Raw genomic sequence first — 27,221 nt, 5'->3', positions numbered from 1 at the left:
ATAATGTCTAAAACTGTAATTTTCAAATTAAAAAAATTTTTAATTTAAGAATAGTTTTAAATAATAATGATGTTCCAAAATTTTTAATATAAAATTTAAATAGAAAAAAAAATTAGGTATATATAATATTTATTTTTATGTTTTGTAGGTACATATTTTAAAATTATGTAAAAGAATAACTTTATAAAATATATACCGATGTAAATATTCATAATAAAAAAAAACTAAAAAAGCTTTAAAAATATATTTTAATTTAATGGTATATTTTATTTATTTAAATGTTTAAATACTATATAATTAAATTTTAAAAACTTAATTAAAAATGTTAGTATCTTAATTATGCATTTAATAATTTTTTAATAGAGAGTTAGGTGATTTAAGTTTTTATTTTTATTTTATATAAATAAAATATAAGTCGTATACAATTCACCAGCTATATTAGAAATAATTTTTTTATTTTTTATTATAAAGTTGAATATCCTTAGAAATTAGTAGATTTAAAATTCATTCAGTTTTTAATTTTTACACTTTATAATTAAAAGAATATTAACCAAACTATTTTTAATTTAAGCATGATATTGTAAAACAATTTGCAATATATATATATATTTCCCAATAAAGAATAATATTCTCCTGCCTGCCCATGGATTTGAACACCTCGCCGCGTTTCGCAATCAGCGGGACAAAACTTCTGTCGTCTACATGGAAACCTGGGGCCAGAACTGACGAAAAAGTCATGCAAATCAACGGTCCAGAGCCCACAGCTACTCTCGCAATCAACAATCCAGCGGCCAATTATCGCTCGTCGAAAATTATCTCTTACTACATCTTAAAACAAATAATAAAATATCTAAAAACAGAATATAAAAATCTAAAACAGATACTAACAATAAAAAAATCTAGTTCTTATCCACTTGGAGGGGTCCACCACTGCACTTTTAGTATTTAGCGTTATCTGCCCACAGAATTCTCTTTATCTAAAACGCTCTCTCAGTGTGTGATTCCAGTTTAGAAGCCTCCAGAATCGACGTTGGTGTTTGGATCCGATGATAAAGGCCGTTCTTATTCGCTCTTGTTCCTCTCCTTTGCTTGTCGAAGCTAAGGATTTCCGTCGTTCAAATGCTTCCGGCAGAAGAACTGTTTCGAGATTAATCATAACTTCTTCTTCTTCTTCCTCAAGAAGTAGTCCTAATATTCCTAAGCTCGAGCCGTTTAGCCGAACCAGACTCGAAAGAGCTGTCAAGCAACCGCCGTTGATTGAAAAGGCCGAGAACGAGCTCTCCGGTAAGTTTTTTTTCCCCACCATTAGCGATATTCTTACGGGCGTGATATTATGGGAGGTTGATTTGACGAATGATTGTTTCGATCTTTGTGGATTTTCTTGTTGTTTTACTTTTAGGTGATTTGAGATCTAAAACGTTAATGGGGTTTTTTTGTAGATTATTGTTCCACTCTTGAAGGTGATGATTCTTACAGCTGCTGGAGAGCTTATTTTGAGCTGAAAGATTTGGAAGTAAGTGTTATTCATTTATCCTCGCTAGGTCTACTGTAAATTCAAACGGATATTGCATGGAATTGGTCATTTTAGATTAAACATTTATGAATTTAGATGCAATAAATTTATTTTGATATAAGTGTGAGCTTATTACAGATGAACCCGAATTTTTTTTTTTCCGTTGTTAATATTTATAATTTTTGTGTTGAAATTAGAATCTCATCAACTATTTGAGAAGTCCATTGTAATTTGTATATTCTGTCAATGAGACTATTTTTATATTCCGTAGCTTATGGAGTCATCTGTTCCTTCTAACATATTTTATGATGTATATGTTTGATGTTTTTGTTTTTTGGGTAGAAATATTGTAACTTGGTACAAATTTGCCAGGCTGTCTGATCTGTTTAAATTGGCTTTCTTTTGTACTTTCCATGGAGAAATTAATTAAAATTTAGTCAGTCCAGCAAGTAGACTGTAAAGCTCTGGGTTTTCTAACTAATTGGTATTGCTACAGAGAGAATCATCAAAAGAGGATGTAGAGAAATTAATTCTCCAAGTAGGCGGAGTGAAGTCCTTGATCGGATGCTTACATGGAATTTCCTCGATGCACAAAGGAAGAAAGAATGGTTTTGGTTCCATGACACCATCAACCACGGAGAAAGAAAGAGAGAGACGATGTCCAATACCAGATGGATTGCCAAAATCGAAGGAAGAGCTAGAAGAGGAAGAGAGAGCTAGAATGCCTGATTCACCATATACTAGATTACTCCGAGCTAAAGGAAGGTTTCCTGCTTGGTACTCTCCTACTCCTGACCATGAAACAGATTGATAAATAAGCTGCATCGTGTGGAGAACTTCTGTTAAGTTGCTTGTCTGAGCAATTAATATAAATAAATGTAATTGCTCTGAAAAATTTTCAGTTGATTGTTGCCGTCAAATTATTACCACTGGATGAGATTTTGGTCTGTGTAATTAGAAGTGCTTTGTGCTATAAGTTATGATTCCAACATTTATCATCTGTGAAATTTGTGAATATTATTGCAATGTTTCAGTTGTGAATAATAGCAACTGCGAAATTTGTGAATATTATTGCCAGAAGTTCGTGCATTCTGATGTGCGGCAATCTGAAATGCATCAATCTTTACATGAGATACATGCTAATATAGTCCTAGCTAGTCCTTCATTCCTTGAAGCGTATGAACCACTCTATCCATAGAAGGCCGATCTTTGGGCCTATGTGAGAGGCAACTCTCAGCAATTCCAATCATTTCCATCATACTTTCGTTTACTTCTCCCAATTTTGGGTCACATATATCAATTAGTCCTTCTCTCTTTCTCTTTTCTGTGACATATTCTCCCAAGTTGGTTGTAGTAGGTCTTTTTGCAGTAATAAGCTCCAACAACAAAATTCCAAAGCTGTAAACATCTGACTCAGCTGTGAATTTTTTTGGATAAATTTCAGTGGAGATTAGTTCAGGTGCAACTCTGCCTGGATTTCTTCTTATGATGGTCGTCAAAGGTACGAGGTAAGGCATTTCGTAGCCAGAAAGGCATGCAGAGCAGTCCGTCCGAATTAAAATATTGCTTGCCTTAACCACCCCACATACAAGGATGCTGCCTCCTTCTGTCACTTGGTTATGAATGAAATGTATTGCCATTGCTGCACATAGAGCTATATGCTTTCGAACTTCCCAACTCAACGGGGTGTATTGGATTCCTTCGCTTCCTAAACCATAGCAACTTCTAATCTCACTAAGGGTGTTCTTTAACATTCTGATTTAGAAGCAAGAATAAACAATAAACTGCGTTGTTTTTAAAACTTACCGTGTAAAAGCTCCTCCAAACTTCCCAAGCACAAGTACTCGTACACAATGAAGGCTTCGCCGGCGTACCAGAAACTCAAGTGCATTGGCAAGAGCAGGGTGTTGCGAATTCCTCCAAAGAAATTGATCCACAGTTCAAAATCATCTGGCTTGACCAACATTTCTCGAATCACTCGAGCTGTGACAATGTAGCCACAGTTGAGAATAAGCTTGAACAAAGTCCCCAAGGAACCTTCACCTAGCATCACTCTTGGAAGTTGAGCTAACTCTAATGGATCACAGTAGTTTTTGGCAAAGCCGCCTTCTTCAAATATTAACTTAGTGAAAAGTGTCACCTTCACCTCCGGCACCGACACTGGAGTTATGGTGGTTGTTACTTTTCCATCACTGGATTTAGTCCTCCATTTTTCAACTAATCTGTTAAAGATAAGTTGAATTGTCGCGTAGATGGTGCAAACACAAGAAAGTAAGGCCCGTGGTAGATAAGCTGCCTTTTCCATGTCTTAGTACATAGGCTTAAGAGAGAATTTATGTCCTGTTCTTACCAAACACCTCTTTTAAACGTTACAATCGGTTGGTTTTCTCACCAGAAAATCTTGGAGACATCATCCATAAAAAATAAGCATAAGACTGCTTCTTATGATTTGCATGGAGACAAGGAGTAATTAATTTGGTTTAGAATGGTGTCCATATGCATAATCATCATAAAACTATATGTTAATATTTTTTAATGGATTAATGGATTTGGTTTAGAATATCATCTGTATACTTCGACTTTATAAAATGAAGAAAATATAAAAAAAAATCTTGTGATTACGCATATTTTTAAATTAAGGTGAGATTTAGTTTGTGATAAATTAATATCTTATATTTTATACTGCTAGTAAAAATTAGATTTTTGACAAACGATCATTAAGAATGAAAATAAATTTCACTTTACAGTATTTATTATAATAATAAAATGAATCTCAGTTAAAGTAAATTTTAAAAATAAAAATTTAATTATAGTTCATCGTCTTCCTCACCATTTTGATTGCTACCGAGATACTCAAAATAGATATTAGACACTAGTATAAACCTTTAAATAGAGAAAAATTTCGGTTATCATATTTTTTTTAATATTTAGGAACACTAGAAAATAAATTTTTTTTATTATAACCAACTCAACCATTTATACGATAAAAAAATTATCAAATTACGGTGGTTAAATTTTATATATAAATTATTTAAAAATGTTTTCTCCAACATAATAGCAATTATATATATAAATATAAAAAGAGAATACTATTATTTATAAATAAGGATTTATAATTCTTAAAATAATATATAAATTCATTTGCCAAAGCAAAGAGTTGAATTTCAGACGGAATATACAATATAAAAAAATCTTAAAAAAAAATAAAAAATCTAGAATTTGTTGATTCTCGATAAATATAAGATTATAGACATAAAAATGTCCTATTATTGTTTGATTTTTATAGCCTCTGTTTATCTCTGTTTTACTTTTATCTACTAACAATATTAATGAAAGAAGCAGTCTATTAGTGTTGATCGTTTATCTAGTATTATTATTGAAAGTTTGTTGCTGCAATATAAATTTTTTGCAAGATATTGGAGATATAATTTTTTTGCAAGATATTGAAGCGAAGCGTTTAAACATATCAATATATATTATTTAGTAATTCTCTTATAAATAAGTCCTTAAATAGAGAGATAAAAGCAATCAATTTTTATGGAATTAAGGCTATAAGAGGTGTTGATGACCGCTGAGTTTCACCACCCCGATATGATGTCGGGCCCATGATGACAGCTCTAGTTCAAGGTTCACGAAGCGTCTTAAATGGGCCGACCTAGACCATTTGACCTTAAAATTAGGCCTCCTTTGGGCTTCAACCTCTTCACTCCCCAACTCGGTTATGAAGCCTAGCAGAAGAGGGAATAACCGGCCCATTCATCTAATAGGTCTGTTGACACGCATGCTCTAAGGAAAATTAAATGGCCGTTCAATATAAAGTAGACGCTTGACACTTTGTACGTACATATCCGTATGACAGAGACAGATGATCCAATAGCAGCAAAATTGTTGGACGCTATTAGCAGATAAAAGAAAAAAATAAAAGGGGATGAACACCTTTCTCTCATACCAAACTTACTTAATTATTGTAAACCTTTTTTTTTTGGATATTAGCTCGTAGGTGTGAATTTAGACTTTAGTTTTTGCTTTATTTTGATGTTATTTTATTTGATTTCATTGAGGAGAGGTACAAGAGACAGGAGTAGGAGAGGATAGAGGAATTAAAATTAAAAAACTTTATTATTAGTATTTTCTTCAAATAGAAAAATTTTTATATAATTACAAGGTTGTTTATGTTACAAACTTAAATTTAGACATTAATTTAAAAGTGACATAAAATCACAAAGTAACTTTTTATATTTTTCTCTTATAAAATTATAAAATTATTTTAAAATTTGAAATCTCCATTCAAATTGAATTGTATGAAAAAATTAATTTGTATTAATGATTGCCGTCCATTCCTTGATAAGAAGGATCAAGATTATGGCGATGTGATATATCGTCTACCTTGATTAATTTGATTTATTTTAAAACTTATTAAGGAAAAAAGTTGTTGAATTGTGATTTTTCTACATTACAACAAAAAGGAATATAGAAGCGTTCATCGTGCATCTTGCTTTCAATGATTTAGAAAAGGTTTTTAAATGACTAAAAAATTAGCATTAGTTCAATGATTTTCTACATTAGTGAACTAATAATTCAATGACGTAGAAAAGGTTTTATGCCAATGTCTCGTCTTTAATCAAATTCATTTTGGAAGAATTGAAATGCATTGAATTTTCTTAAAATTTTTATCAAAATTGTTAAAATTTTATAAAAAATGATTTTATTTAAAATTTAATTATAAATACAAAATTTATACATTTTATAATATAGTATATATTTAATTGGAAAATCATAACATAAACATAGTCGTACTTACTTTATAATATGGCAGTGACTCTAAAAGAGTAAATAATTAACAAATAAAAACTGAAGAAAATAATTAACAAATTAATGACTAGAAGATTCCAAAAATTTGATCTAAAAAATTATCTCGGTTGATTGAATTGTGTGTAATAATTAATCTGTCGAATTGTTGTATGCATTTTTTAAGGGAAACTTATTTATTATTTTAATATTAGTAGACACTCTCTGTTTACGCAGATTTTAATTATAAACTTATTAATTTTATTAATAAAAAATAAAAAATAATTTTTTTTATAATGAGCAGTGCTCGAACTTACAATAAAAAAATGAATTTCTCTTATAAAATTTAAAATTAATTTTTTTAAATAATTAAAATTTTCAATGTATCTTTATATTTACAAAAATTGAGCCTATTTATTAAAAATCATATATAACATAATTATTTTTATAATTATATATTAATAATTTTTAATTAAAAATATATTTTATATATTAGCTATCTATATAATTAATAAATATTTTTAAGTTTAAGTTATAATATTTATAGATTTATTGAGTTATAGCATTTTTAGATTTATTGTTGTTTTTGTTATTGTTAAATTTTTACGAAAAAAAAATATAACACTTCAAAGTTATATTAATCCGTGCGTGTGTGTGTATATATATATATATTATTTTTAAAATAAAAAAAATAAAATTAATTTTTATTAAAAATTTAAAAAATAAATTAAATAAATTTTTATTAAAAAATTCAAAAAACAAATTAAATGAATTTAAATTATATAAAAAACTCAAAAGAATAAAATTAGTATATAAATGTAAATTAATTTTATTAAAAATTTAAAATATAATTTAAACGAATTTATATTGTACAAAAAAATTTAAAAGATAAATTAAATGAATTTAATTGTAAACGAAATTTTTAAAAAAAGTTAAATGAATTAAAATTTAAAAAATAAATTAAATAAATTTAAATGGTGTAAAAAAATTCAAAAGTCAAATTAAATGAATTTTGATTATATAAAAAACTCAAAAAATAAATTAAAAAAAATCTAAATTGTAAAAATATGAATTAACAAATTAAACAATCTAAATTTTATTAATAATAAATATAAAATATATAAATGGACCAATAAAAAATAAGAGTATTAAAATAATTTAAAAAATAAAAAAATAATTTTCTTGTTCTCTTATTCCTCTATAGGAGCGTCTTTATATATATATATATATATTACAACAATTAAATTATGTTAAATATAAATTTAAACAATATTTTAATTATTTTTTATTTTTTCTTAATAAAAATGCCAAAGCAAATTTTGAATAAGAGGAAAATAACGAAATTGGAAACGCTATCGTTTCAATCATCATTGTCGAGTCATGATCCGATGAACCAGTCACCGTTTTGAACCTTGGATTGCACGCTGAACCAAAACCGGTGAATGATGGTTGAGGTCTTGGGTCTATCTCAAGCCCAGCTCTCTTGTCTTTCAAACAAAGGGGAAATCTAGCAAATCAAAAAGCTCTATCAATTTGCAAATCACCACTGAAATTCCACGATTCACTTTTCACACTCCATTTCCACTCGAATCTCAAAATATTCTGTGACAAATACTTGTAATTTATACTATATAGCAATGGAAGAGAACAAGAATTCACCGAAGAAGGAGGATAAAGAGCCCCACGAGCAAGATACTGAACAGTATCATGAATCTAGGGCAGATAAATCACCCTCACCGCCACCGCCTGAACCTAAGACCAGAGGAGGAGGCTGGGGAGGCTGGGGTTTCTCTGCTTCTTCCGTTCTCGCAGATCTCCAGAAGGCTGCTGAAGAGATCTCACGCAATGTACGTTTCATTTGTTATACTCTTTCATTATTGGCATTGGATTTTTTGGTTTTAAGTTTTTGAAATTAGGGTTTTGGATTTAGACTTTTGGTTTGTGCCGCTGGGAGGGGGTTGTGTTTTTGTCAGATCTAGCTTATAGGTGTTTGGATTAATGTGATGTTTTAGGGTCAAGATAGATTCATTTTAATGCCTTTTTTGGGGGCTTGTCATTTTGGGTTTCCATTTTACACGCTGTATTCTGCTTGGTGAAAATGTGGATATGTTGATTTCTTAATTAAGAATGAATGTTGAGTTGGTGACTTGAGAGCAATTATTATTATTTTAAATTCATATGTTGGGTTTAATGTGAGCATCTATCACTGATAAGCATTTGTATCTGTTTGTTTATGAATACCAAAACAGATTAAATTCAAAATTTGGGGATTTGGGCCATGTGTTTGAATTTCTTTTGAGTGGTTTCACCTGGATGCAGGCTTCAGTGGTTGCAGAGAAGGCAGCAAAGAGCATAGCAGAAATACAAAATGTTGATGAGGATTCCGAATCCACTAAGGGGGAGGAAGAGCAAGAAGAATCTGAAAGTGATAAGGATACTGAAGCTGAAGATGAGACTGAAAAAATACGGAAATCTGCTTTAGATAAATTGGAGAATGCAAGTGAGGATTCCTTACTAGGCCAGGCAAGTTTTGCTTGTATATTTGCTGTTTTGAATTGAAATGCTCTATTGCATATCCACCAGGCATATGTAGGGTTACTTTGTATTCTGTACCAAATGCGCATTCTGTAGGGTTGTGGATATCAGTGAATGGCTTCTAGTTTTCCTTTGATATTTGTTTGTGCATAACTGCATCTTGTTGAATTTATCTTTGAAGTTGGTTGAGCTTTTGCAATTCTGCTTTCTTTTCTTAACATCTCTGTTCAGCTTCGTTGCTTGATTTTCACTAGTATTCACATGGCAGTTCCCTCTCTCCCTCTCTATCTTTCACATGCACAGACACACATAGTGTTTGGGTGAGATTAACGAGGTACCTGGAATGGTGAAACTCTTTTTGAGAGTGCATATTTTTTAATCATTCTTTGATATGTCAGATAAGTTGATTACTTCCTGTTTGTCAATGAATGGTTATTATCTGCAGGAGTCTCTTTCTCCTTGAAATTGCAAATGAGATTTTCTTTATTCATTTGGTTATAATTTTAGTTGCATTTTAGGGTTTGAAGGTTCTTGATCACTCTGTAGAGAATTTTGCGTCAGGAGCATGGCAAGCATTAGGAAGTGCATTGAAAGGGGGCACCAATCTTGTCCAAAAGTAAGTAATGTTGTTGAATTTATCCTTGTTTTGATTATTAATTCAAAAGAAAGTGTGTAATAGTTTATACTTCACTCTGCAAGCTAAGTAGAGGTTGCTGCTCTTACAAAAAGAATTTACTTGCTGGATATGGTTGCTGTCTTAAGATGTGAGAGACGATGTTTTGCAAAATGTGGCTTCTGTTTTAGTTTGCTTTTGCAAGGGAGGAATCTTTGAATGAGTTGAGGATGGTGGGGCTGATTGCTAAGGTGAGAAGAGTGTGCAGAACAAAAATATTTGTTCCTTTGGGGATCTCTTGGACATTTGCAGTTCTCTTTCCCTAATTTTATGATCTTCTCTAGCTTTGAATATATCATTTGCCTTTAGTATATTCAGTTTCCGGTTTTGCCTACGTGAGTGAGATTACCTTGACCTTTGTGCTTTTGCATAACTCTGAACTTGAATAAGATTAAAAAAATTCTACATGCTGTGATGATATCTTTACCTAGGTAATCCAATCATCAATGTAGAAAGGGTCCTCTAGGAATAAATGCAGTGGTATAAGCTTCCAACTATTGTAACAGGTTTTTGAAGAGTATTGCTGTCCTTTTTGCAATTATGATATTGGAAGTTAAATGAGTTTTCTGATTTCTGGCTCCTATTCCTTTATATTCTTCTTTCTTTCTTTTCTTTATATAGAATTGAGCATTCAGCTGTGAACATTGCTGAATCAATTCAACATGGTAACATACCAGGAGGAGCTGGTTCTGTAGCACCATCCTTACTACAGGTTAGTACAAACCTCATCTTGTTGGGCATGCTTGTTATCATTATTTCTTATTTTCACCTTGATGATGCAGACTGGAAAAGCTTTTACTTTCAAGGGAATGCAAGTGCTTGAATATGTTGGCAAGGAGACCATGGATCTGCTGATCACAGAGACTGGTATTGAAGTTGAGAAGAATTCTAAAGACATTGAAAGAGAAGCTGATGAGGATCAGTTACTTGAGGAAGTAACATTTGATCGATGCTTCTATATATATGGCGGTCCTGAACAGTTGGAGGTCACTTTCTTAATCATATCTCATGAAATTTGTTTCCTGAATTGTTGTCCCTTGGGTTGCATGATAGTAAATACTGAAATTGTGGACTGTTACCTGCAGGAGCTTGAGGCATTGTCCAGCCATTATGCCCTCTTATTTAACCGGAGAAAGGCAAAATTACCATTGGAACAGAAGTCTGTATATGACGGAAAGCTTAAACTTGTTCAGCAATTGTTCAATTTGAGTATTGAAATGGATGACAATGATAATGAGTCCAACAAAGGGAAGAAAATAGAGACTGGAACTGAAGGAAGTAGCTATGAGATTAAAAGTTTACACGATTCAAGTGTCAACAAAGCTGCTGACATGGCTGCAGGGTAATTTTCTCTTTGTGCATAAAGCTCTTTTTTTCCCAGAAATTTTGCATATCCAGAGACTTTTGCGGGTAAAACATGTGCTGTATGGAAGTTTGTTATTTCTGCCATTTCTCATCATACTTTTGTTTCCCCTTTCATCAACTTATGTTTTTAAGATATTGCAATCTCTGATAATATTTTAAGTTTTTAGGAGTATTCTTTTATATTTAATGTCGTCTATACCTTCCGGTTTGCTGCTCACCTGCTAAATGTGGATGTTGCTTGTTTGGTTTGATATTTCAGCTATAATGACATGTTGACAATGGTTGCTGTGGTGACATTTATAAGATGTTATTTGAGTGCTAAAAGTTTTTACCTTACTGTGATTTGACATATGACTAGCTTTCTACTCTTTGTCTTTTGCTGTTTCCTATAATTTACTAATATAGTCAAAATGTTGCAGGTTTACAAGTGCTCTAGCAGGGCTTAATGCAAATGACATAGTGCAAAGAACTGCTGGGAGATTAGAAGCTCTTCACTCAGAGGGGGTTCATGTATGGAGATATGTTGGATTTCATGGGAACATTTATTTTATTTGTTTTTCTTAATTCTGATTGCTTTTACTTCCCTGAGTTGGGTAAAATCATGATAAAAATGCATATTTGTGCAGAGGCTTTCTGAAATGTGTAGCTCAGCAGTGTCTCAACTTCTGATGCTCGGAAAATCCATCATATCCATTGCTAACAAAATGCAGGAAGAAGATGTTGATGGGGATATCTTGAACATTGACTGGCCTGAAGATTCTGTTGAAAAAGCTAAGGTAATCCGAACAAAGGCACAATCCATGGCAGGATATGTTGAAGCAGTTTGCAACAGTTTTATAACAGGTTAGTTTTAATAAAACTTTGTAATCTTAATGGTACTGTCAGCTTAGCTGAACATTTTATGCTGGTATGAGAATCAGATTGATCCATATGTTCTTGATTTGCAGAGCTAGTTTAAAAAAAAAAAATCTAGTTCTACATTATTATAATAAGCCACAGCTATAATTTTAAAATTGATTGAATATTAACTCAACACTGCTTGTTCTCAGGATAAAAAAAAGGAACCTGTTTGTTCCATTTGATACTCTCTCATCCCACAAGGATAGGCTTGCCTTCCTTTTCATTTGTCTCAAATTATAGGCCACTATTTCTCTTTAGATCATAATGTATTTATTATTTATCTTCTTAATATGCCCTTATTTAATATGTCTTGAAAAAGTAAAATTTATTAGTTCTAAGAACAATGTGGTAGTGGAATAATATGAGCAAATGGCATATTAGGAAAGACAATATAAAATTTATTGTTTTAACTATATTAACTACATTACATAATCTATGTGATACTAGCTATAGGCCTATTTTTGTGGGACGGAGGAATTTTCATTTCAGTGTTATATAGCTAGATCTATGCCTCAAAAGTCTAAATTTGGAAGGTTGAACATGGTAAGCTCCTAATTTTGTTAATATGTTTTTGTATCGGAAACCACACTTGCGGCTACTTCTGATGGCATTCTGAAATGTGTTATGGAATCCTGGACGGTAGTATTGTTATTGGCTGTGGTATCTTTTCATTGCAGATAAATTTAGCAGTTATTTGATTATGACAATCAAGATTTTTAGAATCATGTATGTGTACTAGTGAATTTATTGTGAACTGTTTGAAGGCATAGGATCATATAATGTACTGTATGGCTTAATTTAGATATGCAAGTGTATACATATGCTTGTGTCACATGCATTTTTTATGGCATTGGTAGAATGATACTGACTGGTCAGAGTCAAGGAGCATTTTCTAAAACTAGGAGGATATTATTTGCCTGTGGAATTCTTTTGCCAAGTTATTAATATTATTCAGTAAAAAATAGTAGATTTTATCAATTCTTGTTTCAACTATTTGGAGACTCATCAACATTAAGGTTGAAAGTGGTAGAACACTTCATGTATGGTCGAATTGTTTACTTTTAACACTGGGACTGGGAGTAGCTCAAAGTTGGATATTTTTTAAGTTGGTCTCTGTGGCACTAGGTGATGGTCCTTCATCAATAATATAAGGCCGAGGTTGCATTGAGTTTCTTGTATGGCCTATATCTGATACTCATTCATTGTTGGAACAGTGGTATCTCTATTTGATACTTCGAATGGATTAAATATGAAAAACTGCATTAACTTCTTTCTTCCTATTTGAAGCCATCATCCTGTCTACCTTTTAGACAAGGTCCAAGCCATTTTACTGTATATACTTGCAGATAGTCCTGATTGATTTTTTTGCTTTTGGTGTTGGCTGCTTCCTTGATGTGATCTTTTAGTTCCTTGTGTCCATGTAATTCTGTTTTCCCTCATGGTAATATGTTTCATCTTTACCTTCTTTATGGAGTACGTCTTGTATCATGACTATTACGGTGTCTTAAACATGTTCTTGTCAGAACGTCAATAAGTAGAAGCTGATGACTGTAAACCTCAATGTCTAATATAGACAAAGGACTTGAGATGAAACATTGAGTTTGCTGGTAGTGTAGTGAGGGCCTAACTGGGGAATAGTCCCAACTCCAGTTTTGAAGTCTCTGCCATGAACCATATCAAACCCCACTCAAGGTTTTAAGTTCCGAGTGTGAACCACTTTTCTTTATAAAAGAATAACCTTAAATTAGAATATAGAAAGCTTTCTTTTGAAAGGCAGATCACAGTTGATGCAAATTGTGTCATATGTGATGATTGATGATTAAATTTTGTTGCTGTAAAACAGCTGAATTAACACTACGCAGATAAGGAGATTATATGATCGCTTTGGGGTCCTAACCTTTATATTTTCACATTTCTTCTTCCATCTGTCCCCCTCTCACTGTGGCTTTCCGTTCTGTTCAAATTTTTACCATAAAAACTACAAGCAGAAGTAACTTTATTTGATGGCTTGATTTATGTAATGTCGTTCAGGCATCTCTGATGTGGCTGAGGCTTATGTAGCTGCCATGAAGAGTGCCACCGCAGATTCCCATGATAATCTTCCAAAGACACCAATCAAAGAAAAAGCCAATACTTTCTCTCAACTTATCCGGACTGACCAGACCACTGCAGTGAGCAAAATCCAGGATGGGTTACAATACTTGTCATATGTAGTCATTTCCACATCTATGCCATCTGCCTGAGAAATACTTGCACTGATGCACTTTCATATCTTTTCAATCACATTTGTAAAAGTAGCTGTTCTATTTTAGGGCATTCTGTCTGAAAATGAACTTGAAAAATTTAGATGAAACTGCTTGCTTTAGATGTTTCTAGAGCTGTTCAATTTGAATGATGTTTACAAATAGGAAGCAGTTTATTTCCCATGTTAAAAGATTTATGAGATGAACAGGGAATTTAAAAGACATTTTGGATTTTAACGACGGGGGATGCAATAAGCTCATCGTGGTTGCAACGGATGGCATCAGTACTATGACCGGTCCTTTGTAATGAATGATGTAACATAGGGATTTCATTTCCTAGTTACTTTCACTCGTTTGAAATTAAAAATCTTGTTTCAATTCAAAGTGATCTCTATTTTATAATTTTATGTTTGAAGAAAAAAAAATTTTTTTTTACTCTAAAAAAGTATTTAAAAATAATTTTATAAAAATATATTTAAATTATTTTGAAATGAAAAAAAATTATTTTTTTTACTTCAGAAAATTATTTTAAAATAATTTTATAAAAATTTATTTAAATTATTTTATTGAAAAATAAATTATACGAAGGTTTAAACATGAACCATGATTTGTAAAATAAACATCATCATCATTGAATTATGGGCGAATCGTGAGGTAATGTTTTTTGATTTTGCCATTGTTCATTTCAATTTTAATTTTTTATCTATTTTTTTCCCCAACCAACCAAGTGGACTCTTAGTTCAGTGCTAATTTAACTGTATGTGTAAACGAGTAAAACTACCTGTCTTTGGATGTGAATTAGCAGAATGATGATTTTGCCACCTAAATAATTAAATGAAGATCAAGGGAGGAGATCCAGTGGGTGGGGCTGCCTATTGAGTTCGGAGATATATATATATATATATATTTGGCTAAAGTTATATGGAATAAGGGATTAAAAGAGGAAAAAAAACCTAAAAATTCTTTGTACTTATCGCAAAGATAAGCTTAGATGCTTAGAATCTTAAATTTAGACCAATGCACTGAATCAAAGACTACAAGATAAGCTTGCCAATGTGAGTTCAGAGAATTCACATAAAATAAAAAACGAAAAGGAGTGAAGAAACCCTAATTGGCTATACAAGGTTGGTGAAATTTCCTTTCCGGTTCTTTTTTCAACCCTAGAAAATCTGGTTTCATCTTCAATTGGGCTACCAGGAAGTTAGACCATCTGGAGACCTTGCCCGCATCAAATGTTCCGGAAAATCAGACACCAAACCAACCCTAATATCTAGTAAACAGTTGCCCGCTTCAAATAGCACCCGAAGCAGCAGCTGACGTCGTCTCCATCTCCTCATTGTCTCTGCGAACCAGATCATCCAGCAACAAAATGTCAGGGTATGATTATACCACGCGATTCCACGTTATGCAGAAAATGCTTGGTTGCTTAAATAAACTTCTTTCATTATTCGGATGCAATTTATTGATTTAAATGCATCATTTGAACAGTGAAGAGGGTACCGTTGCTGTTGAGACACCTGCTCCTCTCGGTGAGGCCATGTACTTAATGACTGCATTGCAGCTACTCCTCAGAAAATCTTTGGCTCACGGTGGCCTTATTCGAGGTCTTCAAGAAGATGCAAAAGTGATCGAGAAGCATATTGCCCAGCTCTGCGTATTAGCGGAGGACTGCAACCAGCCGGACTATGTCAAACTTGTCAAAGGCCTTTGTGCTGGCCACGATGTGGGTCTCTTAACTATTCCTAGTGCTAAGACCCTTAGCGAGTGGGCTGGCGTAAGTGTTTTCAATTTATTATATACATTGAACGTGGTATTTGTTGTAATGATTAAACTTATTATTGGCTAATTAAGATTATCATTTTTTAATGTTTGCTTTAATATAACTAAAGCATGAAGCAAATGCTGGTGGATACCAATATATGCATCGATTGGTCTTTGTTTACATATTGGATTTCTTGTTGAAGTAATGATTGATTTATCATCCCTTGTCGGCCTTATAATTTGGGGGAAAACAATCTGGGTTGGAAGAAAGATTTGTGTAAGAAAAGAAAAGGCAGTGAATGTTTGGCATCTTTAAACCAATTATTTGTAAATTGTCTTACACAACTACTAGTCTTAACATTATCTCTATTCCAATTACCATTGCACAAAACAGTAGCATCCTGTTAAGGGATCCCAGTGTTAACTGTTGAGAACCTTATTGGGTGGGCGAGTACCAGGGTAAATGTGGTTCTATTGGCCAGCTTTTAGATGTGTGGTTTGTTTTTGAAATTATTTTTAATATTTTCAACTGAACTCTGTATTGGTGTTTTTTCCCCTTTTGAATAGTATCTTATGCATTCTTCATCATATTTCTTCTAATTGTAAAAGTTTTGTAAACTTATTAAAATCATAAAAATGTGTGAAATAGTGAAGAAAGACATGAGGACCGAGAGATTGAAAGAGAGAGGAATAGCTTGGTAGAGTTTTACTAGTTATAATAGGGTAATTTAGGCGTAAAAAATATCTGCAATTAACAGAATTAAATTATAAAATATTTTAATGTAATTATAAAACTATAAAATGAGACAAGATGATATTTATCCTAAAATAAATTGGCAGCGGTGATCATCTTTTCCGGGCTTTCCGTTGTTATGCCTAAAATTAAACTGGGGGCACGAGTGGAGTCCCTCAAGATAGAAGCTTCCATTTCCGTATGGTCCATCCACCACCTACCCAAATACCTAATCCTCAAATTTTTCCTTTTTTATTTTTTTGTAAGAAAACTGTCCATATTCATTGAATATGATTAAAACCTTAACCCCATTATTGATCATCACATCCTGTATATTCCCTTTTTGTTAATTAAGTAGTACCCACTCATTTCATTCTCTGCAATTTTTTTGAAGCCATGGGAGACATTGATTCATCTTTCGTTCAAGACCTTGAACATAGGCCTAACTTCAGAGGCGTTGAAATCGAACAAATCCCAGTTATTGATCTCTCAGTTTCAACCCCAACTGAAACCCAACAACTCATTTCAAAGATTGGAGATGCATGCAAGAAATATGGGTTTTTTCAAGTGATTAATCATGGAGTGCCACTGGAGCTGCGTCAGAACACTGAGAAGGTTGCAAAAGGATTCTTTCATCTGCCATTGGAAGAGAAAAGGAAAGTGATGCGAAACGAGGTCGATCCTATGGGGTATTATGATTGTGAACATACAAAAAATGTTAGGGATTGGAAAGAGGTTTTTGATTACTTGGTATTGGACCCAACTTTAATCCCTGCTTCTGCTGATCCTGATGATGAAGAGCTAAGGACTTTGACCAATCAATGGCCTCAGAACCCTTCTGAATTCAGGTATTGATTGCAAATTTTTCATGTTATGGTATTCAATTCAACACTCGGAACTAATTTTCAATTGTGATGATCAGGGAGATATGCCGAGAATACACAAAGCAGGTTGAAAAACTAGCCTTCAAGTTGCTTGAATTTATTTCTCTGAGCCTAGGCTTGCCAGCTGATCGGTTGAATGGCTACTTCAAGGACCAAATCAGCTTTGCTAGGCTCAATTACTATCCTCCATGCCCTGCTCCACATCTAGCACTTGGTGTGGGTCGACACAAAGATGGTGGTGCCTTAACAGTCCTCGCTCAAGATGAAGTTGGAGGACTGGAAATTGCCTTGAGATCAAACGGCGAGTGGATTCCGGTCAAGCCAATACCAGATGCCTTCATCATCAACATCGGCAACTGCATGCAGGTATTATATGCATTACAACCAAGTCTAAGTATAACAAAATCTATAATTCAGTCCTTGATTGAACTTTAAGTAACAATTTAGTCCTTAATTTTGATTACCCATTAGTCCTTGGTTGGTTTAGGTTGTGTTTTGTTTAATGGAAGCTTGATTTACAGGTGTGGAGCAATGATCTGTACTGGAGTGCAGAGCACAGGGTGGTGGTGAACTCGGAGAAGGAAAGGTTTTCAATGCCATTTTTCTTTTTCCCAGCCCACTATGTCCAAATTAAGCCACTGGAGGAGCTGGTGAATGATCAAAATCCTCCCAACTATAAAGAATTCAACTGGGGAAAGTTTTTTGCTAGTAGAAATCGTAGCGATTATAAGAAACAAGAAGTCGAAAACGTCCAAATCGATCATTTTAAGGCATCAGATTAGATATTTCAAATGGCTTCCATGTATCTTTCTGCAAATAAATGTGTTGGCTTTATTTGGGGTGACGTTTTATAAATAACGTTTTTTTTTTTTTTTTTAATTTAAATTTTGATTCTCTTAAATATTTTATGCTTTATATATTTTTTATTAGAAAAAAATATATTAAAAAAATCATATTTTCTTTGATGGTGTGATGGGATGGATCATATAAAGAAAACTACAAATTTTAAACGGTAATGGTTTTGCTTCGTCTGCTAGCGTATGGAATGCGTATTTGAGCGAGTCCGAGACGCTACCAAAGCTCTGATATCGGCAGAGTATTAAAACATTAAAAATTAAATTTAATATATATTAATCATAAAAAATATAAAAAACTAAAAGGCTAATCATAAATAATATAAATTTTTATTTATTACATCATATTTACTTTACTATTAAAAAAAAAAAAATAGATAGCCATCCCAGATCACTCTCGAGCACTTGAGGGTCTTGTTAAGCCGGTAGGCGACGTATGCAGGGATTATAAATCATGGGGTGTCACCGGAAAAGCGCGAAAAGTTTCTTAATGCATCAAGGAAATTTTTTGCTTTGTCTCTTCAAGAGAGAAATAAGATTATGAAAGATGATAAGAATGTGTTTGGTTATAATGACGCTGAGCACACTAAAAATGTTGGACCGGAAAGAGCTGTTTGATTTCACATCAATGGCCTGAGTACCTTAATAATTAACACGTTTTGTAGTTTTAATGTTTTAAAATATTTAGATATTAAATTTAATTTTTTTTAAAATAAATTAATTTATTTAAATTTTGATATTTGGATAAATTAAATAAGGATCGGAGAATAATAAGAGAAAAATTCAATTTGAATTCTATATTCTGAAATTAAACATGGACACAATTAAATTTATAGAAAGATAGAAAACAGAATCATACTTAAATTCTAATTTCCAAACAAACTATGTTATGGATTATGTGATGGACATAACGAATTCAGTTTCAAATCCAAAAAACAAACAGATAACTCTCATCTGTTAAGATATGTTCAACTTTGATTTTAGTTACTTATATTTAAATTAAGTTAGAACTCTTAACATAATAAAAAGAGGACATTCTGATATATCTGACATTCCATCTCATCTCTCAGTTTTAATTAGTTTATAAGACTGAAAACACTATTCTCATTGTGGTGTTTCAGCCATGAACATATGTGCCTAAGTTTCTTATTTCAGTTAAATGATAATTAAGGTTTCAGTTCAATTAGTTATGAGGTTTATGTGATTCTATTATTTCTTTAATTGTTCTTGATATTTATATTATTTCTGTTACTAGTGTTTATTATTATTCTATTGATTATTGCAATAAGGGCCCGTTACACAGTTATTAGAATAATATACTGTCATTCAGATTGATTAAATATGTAATTGTTTAGTTTAATTTGAAACAAGTAGTGAATTAGGTTGTGTAAGACCCTTTTAAAGAACAATATAATCTAACTTAAATGAACCGAGCGTTTCATATTTGTTAGTTAGAATAAGATCCTTCTAAATTTTAATATTGTAATTGGATTAAATTCAAGGAGCGTCTCCCATAGTTGTCCAAGAGGTAGAACTAGTTAACGAGCGTCTCTTAACTAATCTAAAATCTAAGAAAGGATTAGATATCTGAAGCGTCTTCGATATCTATAACTGGTTTATCAATAATTAATTTTGGATTATTTTTATATCTGTGATCAACCAATAAAGCTGTACCTAAAATTATTTCTTTGACTGAATATTTCTCATCTTACTATTTCTCTTACATTTAATTGCTTATTTCTTTGAATTAGTTTTATTTATTTCACTTCTCTACATTCAAAACCTCTCCCATTTTATTTTATTTTATTTATATATCTTGTTTATTCAATAGAATTAATTTACTTATCAGTCTTTGTGGGATCGACCCTACTTACCATTATCACAAGTTTTGTTCTAAGCAGAAAATTTATTTTGGTGGTTTCGACGCCCATCAAATTTTGGCGCCTTTGCGGAAACTGATTCTAAATTATTTTTATTAATTTCTTTTGAATGACACGTTCTAATCTTGCAAGCAAACTCGAGTTCAATCCAGAAATTAAGAGAACCGCAAGAAAGCTGAGAAAAGAGGCCAAACAGCAAAACAAAGACCTTTCATCATCCAACGATTAGGTACAAATTGTTGTTGAGGAACAAGTCACTATTGAAGCACAGGTTGCTGCCGTTGAAGAGGAGAACACAGTTGAAGAACATATTGCTATCAACGAACAGGTCGTGGGCACGGAGGAAACAATATCTAACTCGGACGATACTTCTAGTGAATTTGACATGGAAGAGAAAATGGTTGAAGAGAAAGCAATACAGGATGTTGACAATGCTGATGACCCTTAACCCCTTTGCATCAACTATCTTGCACTAAATGCACCATTTGAGCTAAAGTCAAGATTAATTCATCTCCTCCCTACCTTTAGGGGAATTGCAAGGGAAGATCCTCATAGACATTTGAAAGAATTCCATATGGTATACTCTAGCATGAGACCACAAGGAATTACAGATGAACAAATTAAGCTAAGGGCTTTTCCTTTCTTTCTAGCTGATAATGCAAAAGATTGGTTGTACTACCTACCTCCAGGTTCAGTCATGACATGAGGAGAAATAATAAAATTATTTTTGGACCGATTCTTTCCCTCTGCAATTAGAAGGGAAATATTGGGAATCAAGCAAAAGAAAACAGAAACTCTCCATGACTATTGGGAGAGATTAAAACGCCTATGTGCAAGCTGTCCTAGGCATGACATTTCAGATAAACAACTTATACTCCATTTTTATGACAGACTCACAACCATGGAAAGATGTATGATAGATGTTGCAAGTGGAGGCGCGATACGCAAAAGAACACCCCGAAAGGCTAGGGAATTGATATCCACAATGGCAGCAAATTCACAGCAATTTGTACCTGTATAAGACTTTCATAGGAGGGTTTACGAGGTAAGTAATCTTTCTGTTGAATCTAGACTTTCCCATCTAACCATTTTAGTTGAAAATCTTATTGCAGAGAAGGCACAACAGGCCAAGGCTTGTGGAATTTGTGCTAATACTGGTCATCCCACTGATATGTGCCCGTCACTTCAAGAAGATGACCAACATGTGGATGTTGTCAACAGGTTCCCAGGTCTTCCACAAAGAAAGCACGATCTTTTCTCAAATACATATAACCTAAGATGGTGAAACCACCCAAATTTTAGCTATAAACAACAAAATTTTCAAAACTATTAACCTAAACAATTTCAGCAACAGGCATCTTTATCCAATTCAGGTATGTCCTTAGAAGATATTATTAAAAGTTTGGCAACTAATACTCAACAATTTCAATAGGAGACTCAACAGTTTCAACAAGAGACCCGGACGAGTATTCGCAACCTGAAAACACAATTGAGTCAATTTGCAGTATCAATGAACAAAATAAAAAATCCAAGTAAGCTACCCTCTCAGACAATAGTGAATCCCAAGCATAATGCAAGTGCTGTTATACTTAGAACCAGAAAAGAACTGCAGGACAATCCTCATCAGGTAGGTCGTGGGCACAATTGCAATATAGACCTAGAAACTAAGATGACCGTACCCAAACTAGACAAATTAGCTTCATCACCTGTGCAATCCAAACCTCTGTTTATTAAACCTAATTTTCCTGAGAGATTAGCCAAGTCCAAATGCGAGAAAGAAGAGAAGGAGATTCTTGAGACATTTCCTAAGATAGAAGTCAATATACTTTTACTTGATGCAATTAAATAAGTACCTCGCTATACGAAGTTCTTAAAGGATATATGCACAAATAAAAGAAAGTTGGTAGGCTACCAAAAGGTTTGTATGGATGAAAGGTATTTGCTGTTTTTCAAAATAAAATGCCTACTAAATGCAAGGACCAAGTTATGTTCACTATACCTATCAAAATTGGAAATGTAGTAGGGATTAAGAAAGCAATGTGTGACTTAGGTGCATCTATAAATGTAATGCGATTGTCTATTTATCAGTCTTTAAATGTTGGTCCTTTAAAGAAAACTGGTGCGGTGATATAATTGGCTGATAGATTGGTCATATACCCCGAGGGAGTTTTAGAGGATGTGCTTCTACAAGTTGATAATTTAGTGTTTTCTGCTGATTTTTACATAGTTCATATGGATGATGATAGGTCTTCTAATACATCTGACCTTCTATTATGTAAACCTTTCTTGACAATTGCTAGAACAAAAATAGATGTTTTTGATGGCACGCTTACCATGGAATTCGATGGAAAAATTATAAAATTTAATGTGTATGATAGCATGAATACCCAAATGACTTTTGTAATGTGTGTGGTGTGGATGTCATCGAACCTTTAATCCAGCAAGTATTTGAGTCACAAGGTGAGGATGAACTAAAAACTATTATGTGTGAGCACCTGAATAAAGCTAAATTGGTAGTCATAAGTGTTAATTTCATCCTACAAGAAAGGCTAGGAGATGTTGTCCATGAACTTGAAGCTAATAAAATCAAACATAATGTCTCTACTTTAGAATTACCTGCTGCTCATTCTAAACTTCTACAATCTGTTGTGCAGGCCCCACAGTTGGAGTTAAAACCATTGCCTACTCACCTCAAGTATGCATATCTTGGGGCAAAAAGTACTCTATCAGTAATTATCTCCAATAAGCTGGCACCATATGAGAAAGAGGAGTTAATTCGAGTCTTGAAAGAAAAAAAAGGTGCAATCGACTAGACTATAGCCGATATAAAAGGAATTAGTCCTTCCATATATATGCGCAAAATTTTATTAGAAGAAGTGATAGCGGTTGTCGAAGCCGTAAAAAATAAACCTATTAAACAATCAACAATTAACTTGTAGATAGTGGCAATAGGGTCGAACCACAGGGATTTGATACTATGGATTTTTCTAATAATGACTTGGACAAATAATTAAAAGAAGGGGGTTTGATTTGATGAATTAATAGCAAGAGAAAGCAATAATTTAAAAAGATGAGAATTCTAATGGGAGAAGGATTCTAGTTGAAGCATGGATCTAATTCAGCTTGTTTAGAATTGATCATTGATATTTTTGATACTCTTATTTATTTCAATAAGTTAGTTTAGGACGTGGAAGATACTTCTCACAATCCAAATTCCTCCTTAGTTTTAGTTTAATTAGGAAATGTTCGCTAATCAAACTCTAGTTAACAAGTTGCCAAGGAACGTCCTTGGGGCTTTTAATATCGAACAACTGTTAACTGCATTAGGACTTAGAGAAACCCAACTCTAACCTTGCCAACCGCGTGGTCAAGTTTAGATTATGCAACTAATTATACTTATGTTTAAACAATTTAAGCAATTACGGACCTAAATTATTCAAACAATATTTTACTCAAGTAATTAAAAACAACAGGCCTTAATTGATTCTAAAAGCAAAGCAATAATTATAGAAATATCAGGTTGCATAAATATTAAAGGTAAATAAGGGTTTAATAATGGAGTTTTAAATCTCTCAATTCATCACAAATCTGAAATTTCAACTTCAACTAGAAAAGAGAATTGTTTAGCCACTCATGGTGGACAAAATCACAAAAGAAAAGAAGAAAGAAAAGAAAAGAAGCTGCTGCGGTAGTCCCTGCTGTGTTTCTGCGGAATTGCCGAAGATGGGAGATGATCTTTGCTGGTTTGATTGCTGTCCTCTTTATAGGTGGAGAATCCCAATTCAATTAGGGCTTGGAAATCCCAATTTGATTTGTTCTTTGTAGTCTTTGGTTCCCCTTTTGTCTTTGAATTTCGTTGTGAGTGGAATTTCTTGGGTGAAAGACTCTCTTGTGGCTCTTAGAATTGAGTTGGAACTGGTCTTGAAGAGTTTAAAGTATGGTAGGAATTCACTGCTTTTTGAATCTATAATTTTTCTCTTTTTCCCGCTCTGCTGTCCGCCTCTGTGCCAATGTGATTTGGGTGGGTGATTTGAGCAAATCGCTTGCCCAAATTGTTTCTGTGAAGTCACTTCCAGGTTTCTGCCTTAGCTTCCTGTCTCTGCTTCCTTTGCTTGATTTGGGCAGGTGATTTGGCCAAATCGCTTTGACCCAATCACTTTTCCAGTTTTTTTCTGCACTTTTTCTCCAACTTTCCATTTTCTTCATTTTTTGTAAAAACATGACAAAACCATAAATTAAGCTGGAAAATGTGTAATTAAACAGTAATAAAAATAATAAAAATGTGGCTAAATTATGATTAATCAAGAAGACAGCAAGCTCACAAGAGAAGCTTAATGCTATTTGAATTCTCCCATGATTGGAGGTGGTAAAAAAAAAAATTCTGAAATTACTTTATGCAGGTGTGATCTACCCCATTTCTGATAATAAATGGGTGATCCCAGTCCAAGTTGTCCCTAAGAAAACAAGCATTACTGTGGTGAAAAATAAAAATGGGGAATCAGTACCCACACGCATCCAAAATAGGTGGAGGGTTTGCATAGGTTATCGTAAATTAAATACATCCACTAGGAAAAATCACTTTCCACTTTCATTTATTGATCGTATGCTTGAGTGTCTACCTAAAAATCTCATTATTGTTGTCTTGATGGATATTCAGGTTTTCATCACATTTCTGTGGCACCCGAAGACCAAGAGAAGATTACTTTCATCTATCCATTTAGCATATTTGCTTACCGACAAATGCTATTTGAGCTTTGCAATGCACCAGCCACATTTCAACAATGCATGGTTAGTATATTTTCAGATTTTATAAAAGACATCATAGGAGTTTTCATGGACGATTTCACCGTATATGATAACTACTTTGATGAATGCTTAGCTCACCTTAAAAAAGTCCTTAAAAGGTGTCTAGAATTTGATTTGGTATTAATAATTATGAGAAATGTTATTTTATGGTAGATCAAGGGCTAATATTGGGACATATGTCAAAAAAGAGGAATTAAAGTTGATAAATGTAAGATAGATATTATTAATTCACAGTTTTATCTCGTTAATGTGTGAGAAATTAGTTATTTCCTTGAGCATACAGGTTTTTATCGACGATTTATTAAGAATCTCTCAAAAATAGCTCAGCCTCTCTATAGGTTATTGCAATAGGATGTTGAGTTTGCTTTTGATGATTCTTACAAAAAAGCTTTTGATGCACTCAAGGGGTATTAATCACTGCACTAGTAATACAGCTCCCTGATTGAAGTCAACCTTTTGAAATTATGTGTGATGCTAGCAATTAGGCTGTGAGAGCTGTATTAGGACAAAGAAAAGGAAAAGATCCTCACATCATTTACTATGCATCCAAAACACTTGATAGTGTCCAGTGCAATTACTCAACTACAGAAAAAGAACTCTTAGCTATAGTTTTTACTTTAGAAAATTTTCATTCATATTTACTTGGCACTAAAGTAATTATTTATTTTGATCATGTAGCTCTAAAATATCTTTTCCAGAAGAAAGGTGCAAAGCCTAGATTAATTCGATGGATCCTTGATAAGCGGTTGTCGAAGCAGTAAAAAATAAACCTATTAAACAATCAACAATTAACTTGTAGATAGTGGCAATAGGGTCGAACCATAGGGATTTGACACTACGGATTTTCCTAATAATGACTTGGACAAGTAAATAACAAGAAATTAAAAGAGAGGGGGTTTTGTTTTGATGATTAAAACTAAATAGCAATATAAAACAATAATTTAAATAGATGAGAATTTCAATAGGAGAAGAATTCTAGTTGAAGAATAGATCTATTTCAGTTTGTTTAGAATTGATCATTGATTCTTTAACACTCCTATTTATTTCAATAAATTAGTTTAGGATGTGGAAGACGCTTCTCACAATCCAAATTCCTCCTTAGTTCTAGTTTGATTAGGAAACGTTCGCTAATCAAACACTAGTTAACAAGTTGCCAAGGAACGTCCTTGGGACTTTTAGCATCGAACAACTGTTAACTGCATTAAGACTTAGAGAAACCTAATTCTAACCTTGCCAACCGCGTGGTCAAGTTTAGATTATGTAACTTAATTAAATGTGTGTTTAAATAATCTAAGCAATTACGGACCTAAATTATTCAAACAATTGTTACTCAAGCAATTAAAAGCAATATGCCTAAATTGATTCTAAAAGCAAAGAAACAATTATAGAAAGATCAAATTGCATAAATATTGAAAATAAATAGAAGTTTAACAATGGAGATTTAAATCTCCCAATTCATCACAAATCTGAATTTTCCAACTTCAACTAGAAAATATAGAATTTAGCTAGGGATGTAAACGGGTAGGGTACCCGCAAAATTGAGAGTACCCAAATTCGAACCCGATTATATATACAATTCCCGAACCCGTCCCAAACCCGTTTAATATTTTAATTTTACTATCCGAACCCGTCCCAAACCCGTTTAACAATACCCGAACCCGATACAAACCAGCAACTCAGCAAATAATTTTTTTAATTCAATTCAATGACAAAACCAAATAAACTATCTAACAGTTGCACAACCCAGTAGGAGGAGAAATGTTCAATGACAAGAACCAGCAACTCAGCAACCCAGCAAATAATGATTTATAATCAAATAATTAGATTAATTGTCCATAAATTTTAAAAATCAACAGTATTACATTAATCAAATAGCAAATAATTAGATTTTTTAACATATCCAAATAATCAAATTAATAGTTCATAAATTATAAAATTTTTTAAAAACATACACATAAAAGATTTTGAAACCTGAAGAGAGTTCTAGTCAAAGCAGATGTCGCCGATTGAGGAGAGAAGGGTTGTCTCTAGCGTCAATGAAGTGCGAGGAGAGAAGCGTAAATCGAAAAGAGTAGATTTCACCCGACTGGGGAGAGAGAAGGAGATATCGCCGACGCCGACCGGGCAGAGGGAAGAGTTGTCTTCAACTGGAAAGTCGGAGATGTCGCCGCTGGAGAGAGAGAAGGAGATATTGCTGACGGGGGAGAGAGAAGATTTATCATCGACTGGGGAGAGAAAGGAGACGTCGCCGGTGACGACTGGGCTGCCGGCAGTCGTCAGTGAAGT

General features: G+C 33.1%; 5 protein-coding genes and 1 long non-coding RNA gene across 6 annotated transcripts; 4 read left to right on the top strand and 2 right to left on the bottom strand.

Moving 5' to 3' along the window:
• Positions 1-970: 970 nt before the first annotated feature.
• On the top strand, positions 971-2,579 carry LOC110604409 (CCG-binding protein 1). The gene is made up of 3 exons (XM_021742564.2): positions 971-1,284; positions 1,440-1,513; positions 2,010-2,579. Exons 1-3 carry the CDS (start codon positions 1,047-1,049, stop codon positions 2,322-2,324), a joined length of 627 nt encoding a protein of 208 aa, XP_021598256.1. The 5' UTR covers positions 971-1,046; the 3' UTR covers positions 2,325-2,579.
• On the bottom strand, positions 2,458-3,818 carry LOC110604408 (probable inactive receptor kinase At2g26730). The gene is made up of 2 exons (XM_021742563.2): positions 3,320-3,818; positions 2,458-3,221 (listed from the first exon to the last, which is right to left on the bottom strand). Exons 1-2 carry the CDS (start codon positions 3,816-3,818, stop codon positions 2,668-2,670), a joined length of 1,053 nt encoding a protein of 350 aa, XP_021598255.1. The 3' UTR covers positions 2,458-2,667.
• A 3,859-nt stretch (positions 3,819-7,677) lies between these two features.
• LOC110605319 lies at positions 7,678-14,200 on the top strand. The gene is made up of 9 exons (XM_021743810.2): positions 7,678-8,148; positions 8,621-8,824; positions 9,355-9,452; positions 10,131-10,221; positions 10,292-10,495; positions 10,595-10,851; positions 11,294-11,384; positions 11,501-11,717; positions 13,806-14,200. The coding sequence occupies exons 1-9, from the start codon at positions 7,939-7,941 to the stop codon at positions 14,015-14,017; spliced, it is 1,584 nt and encodes a 527-aa protein (XP_021599502.1). The 5' UTR covers positions 7,678-7,938; the 3' UTR covers positions 14,018-14,200.
• Positions 14,201-15,015: 815 nt separating this feature from the next.
• LOC122722178 lies at positions 15,016-15,657 on the bottom strand. The gene is made up of 2 exons (XR_006349100.1): positions 15,518-15,657; positions 15,016-15,359 (listed from the first exon to the last, which is right to left on the bottom strand). It is a non-coding gene; the product is annotated as an uncharacterized LOC122722178 (long non-coding RNA).
• Positions 15,117-15,883, top strand: LOC110604404 (40S ribosomal protein S12). Its single transcript, XM_021742559.2, has 2 exons — positions 15,117-15,394; positions 15,506-15,883. The coding sequence occupies exons 1-2, from the start codon at positions 15,387-15,389 to the stop codon at positions 15,861-15,863; spliced, it is 366 nt and encodes a 121-aa protein (XP_021598251.1). The 5' UTR covers positions 15,117-15,386; the 3' UTR covers positions 15,864-15,883.
• Positions 15,884-16,654: 771 nt separating this feature from the next.
• On the top strand, positions 16,655-18,253 carry LOC110604403 (protein DMR6-LIKE OXYGENASE 1). Its single transcript, XM_021742558.2, has 3 exons — positions 16,655-17,359; positions 17,434-17,761; positions 17,917-18,253. Exons 1-3 carry the CDS (start codon positions 16,908-16,910, stop codon positions 18,175-18,177), a joined length of 1,041 nt encoding a protein of 346 aa, XP_021598250.1. The 5' UTR covers positions 16,655-16,907; the 3' UTR covers positions 18,178-18,253.
• The last annotated feature ends 8,968 nt before the right edge of the window (positions 18,254-27,221 follow it).

This window comes from Manihot esculenta, chromosome 17 (assembly GCF_001659605.2).
Source record: "Manihot esculenta cultivar AM560-2 chromosome 17, M.esculenta_v8, whole genome shotgun sequence".
NCBI classification, from domain to species: domain Eukaryota; kingdom Viridiplantae; phylum Streptophyta; class Magnoliopsida; order Malpighiales; family Euphorbiaceae; genus Manihot; species Manihot esculenta.
The sequence above is the reverse complement of the archived record's forward strand: the minus strand, read 5'-3'. Positions and strand labels throughout refer to the sequence as shown.

Coding starts and splice junctions, on each gene's coding strand:
- LOC110604408 (XM_021742563.2), bottom strand. CDS start 3,818: ATGGAAAAGGCAGCTTATCTACCACGGGCCTTACTTTCTTGTGTTTGC. Junction 3,222..3,319: donor TTTGGAGGAGCTTTTACACG/GTAAGTTTTAAA, acceptor GCTATGGTTTAG/GAAGCGAAGGAATCCAATAC.
- LOC110604403 (XM_021742558.2), top strand. CDS start 16,908: ATGGGAGACATTGATTCATCTTTCGTTCAAGACCTTGAACATAGGCCT. Junction 17,360..17,433: donor CAGAACCCTTCTGAATTCAG/GTATTGATTGCA, acceptor TGTGATGATCAG/GGAGATATGCCGAGAATACA. Junction 17,762..17,916: donor ACATCGGCAACTGCATGCAG/GTATTATATGCA, acceptor CTTGATTTACAG/GTGTGGAGCAATGATCTGTA.
- LOC110604409 (XM_021742564.2), top strand. CDS start 1,047: ATGATAAAGGCCGTTCTTATTCGCTCTTGTTCCTCTCCTTTGCTTGTC. Junction 1,285..1,439: donor GGCCGAGAACGAGCTCTCCG/GTAAGTTTTTTT, acceptor GTTTTTTTGTAG/ATTATTGTTCCACTCTTGAA. Junction 1,514..2,009: donor TTGAGCTGAAAGATTTGGAA/GTAAGTGTTATT, acceptor GTATTGCTACAG/AGAGAATCATCAAAAGAGGA.
- LOC110605319 (XM_021743810.2), top strand. CDS start 7,939: ATGGAAGAGAACAAGAATTCACCGAAGAAGGAGGATAAAGAGCCCCAC. Junction 10,852..11,293: donor GCTGCTGACATGGCTGCAGG/GTAATTTTCTCT, acceptor AAAATGTTGCAG/GTTTACAAGTGCTCTAGCAG. Junction 11,718..13,805: donor TTGCAACAGTTTTATAACAG/GTTAGTTTTAAT, acceptor AATGTCGTTCAG/GCATCTCTGATGTGGCTGAG.